This window comes from Chiloscyllium punctatum, chromosome 32 (assembly GCF_047496795.1).
Source record: "Chiloscyllium punctatum isolate Juve2018m chromosome 32, sChiPun1.3, whole genome shotgun sequence".
In the NCBI taxonomy this organism is placed as follows: Eukaryota; Metazoa; Chordata; class Chondrichthyes; order Orectolobiformes; family Hemiscylliidae; genus Chiloscyllium; species Chiloscyllium punctatum.
Window position 1 is genome coordinate 68033134 of NC_092770.1, and position 12862 is coordinate 68045995.

Sequence of the window (12862 nt, forward strand, 5' to 3'; positions counted from 1 at the left end):
GAATCACAATTTTAAAATTACCATAAAACATATGATTACAAAATGTCACTTAACTGACAGCCATTTTTCAGACAACTCAGACACTCAATATGTTTGAAAATACACCTAAACTATATCCTTTGTCTGAGAGACAACCATACCACACTGGGAAATAAAATCACTTCCACACTTCTTGGAAACTGTTTTCCTGTGATCTTTTAGGTTTCCTTTGGAACACAGTGTTTTCTGGGCTGGTAGGCTTCTAGAATATTTTCAAATCAACCTGTTGAGAGACGTTATGACACACCACTGCAAGAGGTGGGACTTGAACCTGGAACAGCTGGCTCAGAGGTAAGAACACTACTCACTTAGTCTTCTACCATTGCAACTGTTGAGGTAACGGCTTGAGTGAGGTTGACAGAATATTCTTCAGATTTATCCTCGCCCTGAAAAAATGTTTACTCTCCTGATGATGAGATGGTTTGAGAGTCTATCATTCTGATGAGGAATGAACCTGTCTTCTTAGGTGGATGTGGAAGATTTCAGAGTCATTAATCGACTGCGAGCAGGGGAGTGGTGGGCATCCTAGTGGCCTAGCTGAGATATTTCAGTCACTATCATGATTCAAATAGATGATTGATAAATAGATGATGACATTGCTGTGCACTTTTCTTATTCATTCACAGGATGAGGGCATTGCTGGGGCTAGATCAGCATTTATTGCCCATTGCTAGTTGCTCAGAGGGCAGTTACAAATCAACCACATTGCTGTGGGTCTAGAGTCTTGTGTAGGCCAGACCAGGTAAGGACAACAGTTTCCGACAAGTGAGTCTTGGCCATCATTAGACTGTTAATTCCAGAGTTTTTTTTCAAGTGAAGTTAAAATTTGGCTGGATTTGAATCTGGGTCCCCAGAACATTATCTGGGTCACTGAATTAACAGTCTGGTGATAATGCCACTAGGCCATCACCTCCCCATTGAAACCTGACACATCCCGATCTTTATTTTCCTTCTATGCTCCACACCAACAGCCATCCATTTAAGTTCCCCTCATGGCTGGGAGGGCAAATGCATGATCTGGAACAGACAAGGCCAGAAAGGAAAATGACAGCAATTATCACTATACCTTCAAACTCCTTTTTCACGTGGGAGAAAGTCCAAGCAACGTCACAGAGGTTCATTCAGACAAAAACTGATGCTGAACAAAAGCAACAGCAATTAGGAGGCAAGAGAAAAGGTCTGCTCACACAGTGGGCTTTAGGAACGATTGCAAAAGGAGGAGAAGAAAGTAGAGAACTTTTTCCAAGGGAATTCCAGAGCACAGAGCCCAGCTTCTGAAGGCATGCCTGCCAATGGTAGGACTCTTGGAAAATGATTAATTCAGGAAAGGAAAGGAAATCAGTCAATATTGTGAGCTATGAGCATTATCATCACTTTAGGCTTCGACATTAGAGATGATCTATTTACAAGAGGTATTTTCAAAATCTAGGTAATTTACCTCATGATTTTATGGAACACTAATATTTTGATAATAAATTATATATGTTTTTCATTAAACGTAGTTTACACAAGTTTTTCCCAGTTTCAGGATGATGTAATTCGACAACCATATCAACATTAATGCAGTGTCACGCACTCCTGTACAGACACATTACTGGAGTCTTGTGTATGGTCAGCTCAATGCGGCAATCCCAGATGGTCAAGCATCTCATTTAAATTTTACAGAAGTGAAAAAAACTATGTTGACATATTTGCATCTGCTATTCATCAAATACTCTTGGAATACATGAGCTATGCTTTACAAAGTAAGCTCATTTTATCTGAACAGGTTTTGAAGCATATTCGTATACATGGGCTAATTCATGAACGGTGTGTGTTTTAAAGAGAACGGCTCTTTTCAAATTGCTTACTTGAATTTTATATACCCAAACTAAAGTTCATCTCACTTTACCAAGGAGCAACCAAAGATATGATGAAAGAGGAGGTAATTGAGATATCGGTGGCCTACAAAATGAGGAAGAGGAGGCATTTGGAGAGGATATGTGACCCTAAAGTTTATAAGTCACCATCCGAAAGCACAGTGGAAAATTAGGGAGGAACATGAGGAGGTACTCGCCATAATGTTCCAAACTTCTTTCAGATGTAGGATTGATACTGAAAAACTGTTCCAGTCTTAGTTAAATCAGGATGTAAACGTAAACACAACAGAACAGATCAGAGAATTTCACCTTAATGGACTTAGTAACAAAAATCCAGGGAAAATTAACAGTGACTTGGCCAACCATAAGTTACTTTACTGGTAAACAGAAAATCATTTCAATCAAAACTGCATTCAGGTTTTCAGTCAGGCCACAGAGAGAGATGAGCAGAGTAATCAGTCGATCTGTTGTATTTGATAAAATGTTGAGGGGTTAGTAGCAGGATCACTGCTTCTCTTGATGTTAACGACCTAAACTTGGGTGAACAATTTCAACATAGAGATGACACAAAATTGGAGCTGTTACTATATGTAAGGAGGATATTGATGGACAGTAAGCGAAGACCAACAGGTTGATGGAATGGGGGATAAGTGGCAGTTAAAATTTAATACAGTAAGTGTGACATGATACATTTTGGCAGGAAGATCTAGGAGAAGCAATATAAAACAAAGGATACAATCCTACATGGAGTGCAGCAACTAAGGATGTTGGGCAGGTTGAGAAAGCATACAGATGCTGCAATAAATCTTAATAAAACAGTGGCTCAACCTTAAGGGGTGCATTGTGTCAAATTCAGGGCAATTCATTTTGGAAAGGATGCAAAAGCCTCTAAGAGGCGCAAAACATATTTCCACGAGTTTTGTTTCCAAGAATGATGGAGTTCAGTTATGTAGATATTTGAAGAAGCTAAGATCGATCTCTTTAGAGAATGCTTTAACAGAGGTGCTCAAAATCAGGGAGGTGCAGGCAGAGTAAATCATGAGAAATCACTCCCATTGGTGAAAGAGCCAGAGGAGGCCATTTTAATATGATTGGCTACAGGACCAGCAGCAACATGAGGAAACATTTTTATGCAGAAAGTGCGATAGAGTTAGCTTCTGCTTGGACTTCCAAAAAGAAATTGAAGAATAAGTACCTGAGGGGAACGATATTTCAGGACTATAGGAAAAGGGCAGGAGAAGGGAATGTATTAATTTAACCTTGCAGAGAGTGGACACAGACTTGATGGCTCAACAATCTCCTTCTATCTGCTCCCATTTTATGATTTCGATAATAGCATTTAAGCAGAAAGGTAAATAAAGCAATGGCATTGGGCTGATGTAGGTTGTTTTAAAATGTTAACAACCCAGTGGATAGCAGGGTTAATAGTAAATGTGAAATGTGTAAAGGATCAAAATTGTCCCAGTCTAACCCAGCCAGCGCCATTTTATCTTCTCTGAATGGAATGTTAGCCGAAACTCCATGAGTGGGGCCTGATTTAGATCTAAAAACCATGGCCCTCCAGTAAGATCGAAACTGCCATATTTTAACTGATGTTTGAGAGGCTCTCCGGAGACTACACGTTGAGGAAGAGGAGGCATTTGGAGAGGATGAGGGACTTTCAAGCTGAACCATGGTTACCAGGGTGACCAACACAGGCTGCAATCTGTGCTTGCGAGGCATTGACAGCTATGGTGCTGCTAAGCAACGCTACGTTGCGTCGCGTCCTGGCCCAAATCTTGCTCCTGCCCTCCAGCCCCGCTGTGGGGATCAGGAGGGAGACTGCCCTCAATCATTCCAAGAAAGTTCGGGCTTCATCTTCCAACACGATTCAAACCGTTAACTCTGTTTCCTGCCAGACATGGTGGGTTTCTGCAGCACTTTCTGTTTCTGCGCTAGGCCTCAAGATGACCTCCCCACAGCAGGAGGAAGGGTGGAGGGGGGGATGGGGCGTTTTCACCACCTCGCTTGTCCCTCCAATTAAAATCAATCCCAATATTAGAGTGAGTGAGACAGACTGACAGTGGCTATGTGAAGGTGAGAGAGGCCTTCCTGAACATATAGAATGCAGAGCTCTGTTAATATGCTGCTGTCAGTCATTCTGTTTTGCATGCTGTTAAGAACAAAATAAGACAGCCATCTTAAAAGATCTAAAGGTGAACAAATGTTTCAGGCAATGTCTCTGTCATGGTGCAGAGTGATTTTCTCAGCATTCATCTTATTTGAAAAGCATTACATATCAAATTCCCAGCCATACTCATGGAGTACTGGCCTCTCTCGGTTTACATCAAAAAAACATTTAATTGATAACACACCAAAGTAGATGATCTAATTGAAGGCAAACTTACAAATACCATATTTTCCTAAATATTGCCAGGTCAGTCCAACTTTCCAGTTGACCCTTCTGCCCCAGTTATAAATGAAATAGAAGTTCCCCTGACGCCATGACTTTTCTGGATTTCGTAAGTCAGTTCCTATTAACGGAGACGGGTTTCCTTATTCAGGCTGTTATTAGTGAAGACAATTTCCTTGGCACTGATTCTGTAAGGGGTTTCACTTTGTCATTCTACACCTTGAATTAAAGAGTGACTCAATCCTCACTCAGGCAGGCCACAGCAAGATAATTTGTTGCCGTCATTTGTTAATTTGCAATTAGCTGCAGCTAACCGCATCTTGGTTTGCGGTTCATTGGAGAGAGTGAGAACAATTCCAAATCGGATGCTGGCTGAGACACTTAGTTCAGTCCAGGAAGGCAATAAGGATGAAAGCAGACAGAAAGGATACTCATTCCAAACCAGTCAGGTCCACGTTAAATAAATAAATTGGCCTTCACCGGCTGAGGGAGTGGGGGGAGAATTAATCTGCTATCTCATCTGGAGATCTGGTGAGGAAGCAGTGACGGTTTCCCTACCAGTTCAAACCCTGCGTGCAGCTGCATTGTAGGCTAGAGGATGTCTCAGCAGTATGTTCGAAGAGCATGTTTCATGTTTTCGTGGACCAGGAAGAACAGGAATGTTCCTCTGAGCCCCACATAGAAATCTTGGCCATCCCCTGCCCGCTGGTTCTGAGAGTGACTCACAACAAACCCTTCTGACCAATTGACTGACTTTTGGGGTACAATTATTGTACATAATCTGCTGCTACCCAAATTTCCACTCATGTCCTGCAGGAATCCCTGTTAGGTTTGGAGTGGAAAACGGTGGGATGGACAATGAGACCCAGAACTTACAGTACCTATGCAAGCGTGATCACCAACGCAACCCGATGGTCAGCAATCTGGTCCTACCAGAAAGTCAGATTTGCAATACAAGCCGACAAAGCACATCTACAATATCTGTCTGTTAAAACGATAGCATTTGTAGTTGGCCTCCATTTATAGAGCCACAGAAAAATAACTCCATGGGAGTCACAGTGAACTAGATTATTTACATTTCAGAAATCCAAATTATATTGTTGGCGAATGGGGAGACTCAGGAGACAAACTCAAATTTTACAGTAAGGTTATCACTGTATGAAAGGAATGGCTTGTTGTGCACTCTGGGGTCCTGTCCCAGAGGCAGCAGCTCAGAATGTCACTTGGCAAAGAATTCATGAGTTGATGTAGAAGCTAGCACATCTTAAGCAAGCTGTCAGAGCAACAGCAAGCAACATTTCTAATTACTGTATGAAAAAAACATAAGAAAGGCATGCCACAAGGTGTTGCCTATTGCAACATTTACTGCTGTTCTATCTCTGACAGCCAGTGGTGTGGGGAGAATCCGAAACTCGTCATTATGTCCAACAGGTGTATTCGTGGAGTAAAACATTACAGGTGTATACCTCCTGATTTCACTCTTGTGTCAGTAAGTGTTCCTTTGTGTACGTTCAGAAAATCTGTGACTTTAAGAGGTATGTTTCGTCCTGGTTTCTTTTACAGCGTGTTTGGGAGAATATGTGCTGAGCAATCTATGAGAAGCTAAACAACTTGTGAGACCTTGGGACTTTTAATAACAAATTAGAACTATAGAAGCAGCCTGAGTGGGTGTGATTAAGCTCTCACAGATCAGGATGTCTAGTTTTTTCAAAACGACTTTAGATTTAGCTTTAAGCAGTTGGTGTTGTGGGTTTGAAGAAGTGCAAGTTATTTCTCCCTCTCTCGATTACAGCCAAAAGCTGAGGGCCCTCTTCCTAGGCTGCTGGATTGTGAGTAAGACAAAATCTGCTTTTTCTGAAGTTGTCTTTTTGCCAAAGTGTATGGGATGTTAGTTTGCTGGAACAGTTAATTAGTAATAGTTACTATATCTATTATTCTGTTAAGTTTTCCAATAGTGTTGTTATTCTAAGTTCTCCTTTCTTTTGCTGTATTTTAACTATAGCGTTTGAATAAATTTTGTAACATCGAGTAGTCTGACCAGTCAAATTGCATCTGGGACATAGTACTTTATATGTGCCTTTAAAATAAGAAAAAGTTTGGGTTTGAGTTACCTTCTTAAAATATTTTGAGGGAATCTGGTCTGGTCCATAACAGTATGGTAATCTTGAAGAACCAACTCTTTTTTTTCTTGGGTTTTCATTAGTTTGTACAATCACAGGTAAGGAAGTGAAGGTGCTGATTAGTGAAGAACTTGAATAATTATGTGGTTTTCATCAACAGCCTCACCTAATTCAGCAGCCAGTAAGGAGGTTATGGAGAAATTGATGGGCTTGACCTCTGATGCATAAAAAGGGTGCATATAGGGAATGAAGGAAGAACTCATAAGCAAAAGGAACTTCATAAAGTGGAATTATTCACCCTAGATGCCGTAATCAAAATACTTTGAAAGAACAACTACTTACTCGGTTCCCTCTACCTGAAGGACAGAACAAGCCATTGGTCAGTAAACAGTCCACAGTCTACTGAAAATAGTTTCAAGAAATGACATATCAAAAGGTTTGAATTGTTTGCACCATAATAAAAACACCAGATGGGTTCTACAACATTGTACTCTTTAATATTTTACAGTTTGAACATAAGAACAAAGTAGTTACTTTCCATATGTCATCTAAAATAAATATTGTGACTGAAAGAATGCAAAAAATAAATACACTTTTTAAAAAAGTAAATTAAGTGTCTTCAGCACTGATGATACAGCATTTGCTGCAACCCATTCATTTTAACCTACTGATTATTTTAGATGGGCAAAGGTGGGCTTACCAATGGAGGTCCTGCTCAGAATATGTAAGGCAGATCATGCATCACAATTTACAAGTAACAGATAATTGAGAATATGCGAGTAGCAGCAGAGGCCAACAAAAAATAGATTTGTATAGTGAACACGTAACTGTTAGCAAACAGCGAGGATGCTGTGTTTATCTGGAGAAACCGGAAACACTGACAAAAAAAGCAAATCCAAATGGAAATTGCATTTGATGAATCAACAAATAGGTATTATTTGCAAACTACTATTGACAGGGAAAATAGCTTTAGTTGGCTACTTGAACATGAAACTAGTGGTTAATGTGTCTTCTTCAATTACTTTTACTTTAACAACAAAACAAAGCTTAAAATTAAAGGGTCTTTATAGAACTGCATTTTGTTACTATCTTGTTTCATCAAGGGCCACAGAGTATCACAGAGTATTCATCAAATATAAGAGTTGCAGTGATTTAATCTGTGTCATGTCTGTACACAAAAAAAATTAGGAAGGTTGGTTAAAACTCTTAAGAAAATGATGCCTGTGAGAAAACAAAATGCACTATATCCCACTTGAGTTCAAATAACTAAAGGTCAGTGCATAAAACTATGGACAGTCTTTACTAAATTTTTCCAACCCTCTGAAGATCTCTCCGGCTGCTGAATGTAACTATGTTTCTTCCTTCATTTAAGAGGAGAGTGCAAGTCCCTCTTGCCTTTCACAATGGTCAGGTTAGTTTTTACCATATCCTGTCTTGCTATTTTAAAACGGAGTTCTCAATTTCCACAAAAAAAAAGGCTTTTCTCATCAAAATACAAGCAGACTACAATGTCTTCTGATGAGGATGGCAATTCTGTTCTTGTGAGGACACAGGGGTTTATTGAAGGACTGGAGAACTTATCAATCAGAAATTAACATAAGACTGATTGAACAAAGAGATGCTCAGAAAGGATCAGATTGACAGAGTAGGGAATGACCAGGAATTTAAAGATTAAAATGAAAATATGAATACTTGATTTAAAAATATAGTTCATTCATTAATATCAATTACAGCAAGGCTAAAGCATTTTCAAAATGCATTTTATTTGACAATATTGTTCAGGTAATGACACACCAGCCACCAAGATTACATGTCAAGTTGCCAATGAGAGAATTCTACAGCTTGCCACAGCTAGAGCTCAGAGAAGCTTTACCAATGTAACCAACAAGACAAATGAGTGACTACAACATACCCAACTGCTCGCATATTTTCGACATGCAACATTGGTTATTGACCTACACATCTTAAAAGGTGGAACTGGAAATAAAGGGTTTTACAACATTTTTATTAGTTTAGCGGAATAAGCAGCTCCCCATGTTTTGCAGGGACTGTAAGCATCTGCTGAGCTCACTGAGGACAGGTAGCACCAAACATATGGCTAAGATCTTTTGCAATGCTGGCCACAAGTGAAGCAACAATAGCTGCATCATCACAAATGAATGGAGGTACTTTCCCATTTGTTTTATTGCACTGGAAGCAACGTGTTTAGAGGTAATAATCTATAAATGGCTACAAACATGTAACTGCAATGAAACTTGCAGTCACCAAGTTATTTTCAAAGAAACAAAGAATAGTCCCAATAATGCCCAATTGGATTTTCTTTGATTCAATGCATCAAGTAGTGTGCCCTAATCAGGATACAACATTAATACCTGTGATAGCTCATAGTCTTCTTACTTCTGCCTTTTTAAACCTTAGAATATTGTCCTTTTTTTCCTCTGATACTAATTGGAGCATCCACCAACTATGACTGGAGATTCCCAGCAAGAGAAAGGCCCAATGAAGGGAATCCAACTGTTAGGTGAGCTTAACAGAGTCCTGCAGTAATGAGATAAATACTCATCTTCTATGTGAAAGTATTTTATATATATATATATATATATATATAAAGGTAGCAGAGCTAAGTTACTTTAATAATATTCTGCCATCCACATACAATTTGCTTTTCTTTTACATTGCACTGGATTCTGAAATGAGAGAAGGGTTTATTACAGCAAGTCCCACATTATTTTCAATGTGCAATTTGGGTTTTTGTTGACTTAATTGCAGACAGACCCAAAAATTTGTGTCTGTGGATATTAACAGCACCCGTCAGAAAGATAGCATTAAAAAATGTGCATAACAAAAAGTTCCATCCTTGCATTCATGATTAAAACAATCATTAAAGATACAAACTGTACAAAATTACACTTTCTATTATACAAATGATCTGGTTTTCATAAGTTGCAGTTATAATCTGCTGCTATTAAAAAGAGCTCCCTATACACAAATTTACAAATCATTAATGGTGTTTATAGGGCAACCATTAACCAAGTAAAACCAAAGGAAAACAAATTATACATTATCATTATTTTTTCCAATATAAAAATGTTTCCATTCTATATCTAAAACCAGACTACTATTTAGTTTTATAATTAGAGATAAGTGACCATTGAAGCCAATTTTTCCAAAGGCTTTTGTTGAACAGAACTTTAATAATGCCTTTTATTTATCATAAAGCACCATCTGAGCTCTTGACCTGAAATTGTAACAACTACATGGAATGTATCCCTGACAACAATTGGTCTTCTGATCCGTCCCTTCTCCTTATAAAAAAATTATTATGTAGCTATCACTTAAGTTACATTCAGAAACAAAATTAATTACAGCTCCCTGGAATTGACCACACAAGTATTATGACCCTGTGCAGACACATACAATCACAAGAGAAAAAGAGAAAGAATACTATCATACCGAATTCCATGGTCCTCGATGCCATAAAACACCACCAGGACAAGGATGCATGTTGCACTGTTCCCTATCTGGAGGCTTTTCCAAGATGTCACAGTTTTGGTCATTCAGTCTTTGACCATTTGGCAGTTGGCAGATGACCAGCCTTGTTCTTGTCCCACCATCACATGGTTGTGTACACTGCATGAGAATCAAAAACCATTATTAGAACAGGGTAAACAATAGGTTAACTGGGAGTTGTGCTTAACTGGGACTTGATCTCAAGTGCATAGCTTAGCTCAATAGGCTGCATCCACAACTTGTTGTTTGTGTTGATCTTTAGTGGACTTCAATAAGCTAAAGATTTTACTCGGTCACTGGTATCTTTCTATCTGTATGATTTGGTTGCAGATTCAGCAGCTTTATCTATTTTTGGACTTACTTGTCAGAAACATATTGTAATCATCAAATCAGGTCTTTATCCAAGATGTGAAAAGATTGCTATTAGGCTGGTTCACACAAAGCAGGATCATTCACAACAACACATGCTGCACTTAAATAGCACATTTAACGTCTGTAAAGTCCAATTAAGTCAAAATAAAAACCAAAAGAACCATGGATGCTGAAGATCAGAAACAAAAAACAACAGGTCTAGTCGCATCCATGGAGAGAAATCAGAGTTAATGTTTTGGGTCCAGCGACCCTTCCACCAATTAAGTCCTTTGACAAGAATGTTGCTTAGAAGAAGGTTTGACATGAGCCACATAAGGAGATATGAGGATTAATCACTTAAAACTTGGTCAAAAAGGTCGGAACTAAACAAAGGCCCAAAGTTTAGTTAAATAGCTTCAATCTGCATTCTGCATTCGGAAGCCAACTTCATAATTGCAAAAGCCAGCAATTTTAAAATGTTTACTCTGAAAAAATTAGGACTAATGCGTATCCATACCAGGATATTTGCTCTCGTAATATAGAAGGTTTTCACTGAAGAGGATATCAATGCCATCAACAGAAAAGGAAGTAGGTGATACCACTCAAAGTGAGATTTTTTTTAAGTAACCCTTCTGGTTTGCTTACAAACATCTGCTGAAAAGGAAAAGTCATACACAAATGTTATGAATGTATGAACTGATTAGAAAGTCTGTTGGAACAGTTAGTGTTTTCCTAAATGCAGAGGGGAATGATTTGGTCAGTGAACAGCCAAACATAGTAACTAGTTGAGCTGATATAGCAAAACTTTGACTAATTTCTAGTCCATTGCTTTAACCACTTGATGACTAGTGCCAAATACAAGGGTGGAGCACAAGGATAATATTTAGGATAATTAAGTGCCAATTGAGACCACTTCTGTTCTGTAACTCAGAAAATTTAAACCAATCATAACAAATATTTCTTGATGTGGAACCGTTGGTTTGCAGAACAGTGTGATGCTAGCAGTGTGGGTTTAATTCCCATCACCAGTATAAGGTTACCAGAAAGGACTCTCCTTCTCAATCTCTTCCCTCACCTGAGGTCTGGTGGCCCTCAGGTTAAATCACCACCAGTCGCTTCTCTCTAATGAGAGAGCTGTCCCTATGGTCTGGTAAGACTATGGCGACACAACAATAAAAAGGTGCTGGTGTTGGACTGGGGTGGACAAAGTCAGAAGTCACACAACACCAGGTTATAGTTCAGCAGATTTATTGGAAATCACCTGATGTAGGAGCAACACTCTGAAAGCTTGTGATTTCAAATAAACCTGCCAAACTATAACCTGGTGTTGTGTGACTGCTAAACAAATACTTCAACAAAAAGCTGAAATGACTTGGAATACAATGACGTTAATGTTGAGACATCGAGTAATTTCTAGAAAATGTTATTCGCTTCTTGGACGGCGTACCTCACCCCAGTTGCCATAATTCCAATGAGGACATGTTCCAGCATCGCAGTGCCTGGTCTCTGCTGGCTTCACTCTTTCATCACAGTTGTTGGCAGGCCGTCCTTCTGCATCTTGGCAGACGACGACCCGTCGCTGAAATCCACCTGTGCAAGTGCTCGAGCACTAAAACAGTTTGTTGGTCAATAAGTCACTTTGAAAAACTAAGACAGCTTTATGATCCTAAATCAATGATTGAGCTCTTTTCGACAACACATGGATTCTTACTCTAAATGGCCTAAAGATTTCTGATCTGCATGTAGGTGTTTTAGGAACAATGAGGATGCCATTTTTTGTGTTTGGGTGATGAGAGGTTTAGCACTAATCTGCGAATCATAGCAGGGTGGTGAAGGACACCCATGACTTTTCATTCAAAGAATACACAGCAATGCACCTCAGGAATTCCAGATTCATAGGTGAGGCTTCTCATGGTTACTACCAAGTCAGCTAATTACTCCTTTGATGTAAATGGGCACAGGCAGCAAAGTTGTCTTAGAAAATAGAGATGAATATGTTTTATCATCTTTAAAAACCTGTTCAGCTCATTGGTTAACACACAGCAGATTGGAAAAGGATGAATGGCAGCCATAAGAACTTATATCTGTGTTGCACATTCCAAAGAATTGCACAAAAGCATCATCAATCGAAAGCTGGCATTAAGCCACATTTGGAGATATTACGGACAGGGAGCCAGCTCTGGCCTGAAGCTGTGAATAGGATATTCAGGATAGGTCAAGAGTTTTCCAACAGATGGTTTCGCTGTTGAAAATCTTTTCTTTTTTTCCTTAAGGCTCTATACATTTCTACAAGCTTTATTTAAATCCCTTTTCGAATCACTTTATATTTTGAAGAGAGGGCCTGACAATATTTGTGCTCATCCAGCTTTGAAGGACACTTTACAACTGAAGGACTTGTACTCATATCCTTTTGTAGTAGTGTCCATTTACACAGGGACAGTAAAAGAACACTCAGCTCTCTGAGATTGCCCCATCAACACGTTTAGGGCACAGTTGATTGGTATCTTAACTCTATTGACCTCCTGCGTTTGTGTAATCATTAATACCAATCCCCAACAATCTCAGTTATGAAATTTTCAATTCTTCTGAAC

At 39.1% G+C, this 12862-nt stretch overlaps 1 protein-coding gene across 2 annotated transcripts in view; it reads right to left on the bottom strand.

The window, feature by feature from the left end:
* Positions 1-12862, bottom strand: part of LOC140458248 (A disintegrin and metalloproteinase with thrombospondin motifs 20) — a 378126-nt gene that overhangs the window by 129612 nt on the left and 235652 nt on the right. For both annotated transcript variants that reach the window (XM_072552607.1, XM_072552608.1), the window contains 2 exons: positions 11719-11880; positions 9864-10040 (listed from right to left, as the gene is read on the bottom strand). In XM_072552607.1, the coding sequence (XP_072408708.1) occupies positions 9864-10040; positions 11719-11880 (339 nt within the window). The remainder of the gene's footprint in view (positions 1-9863; positions 10041-11718; positions 11881-12862) is intronic.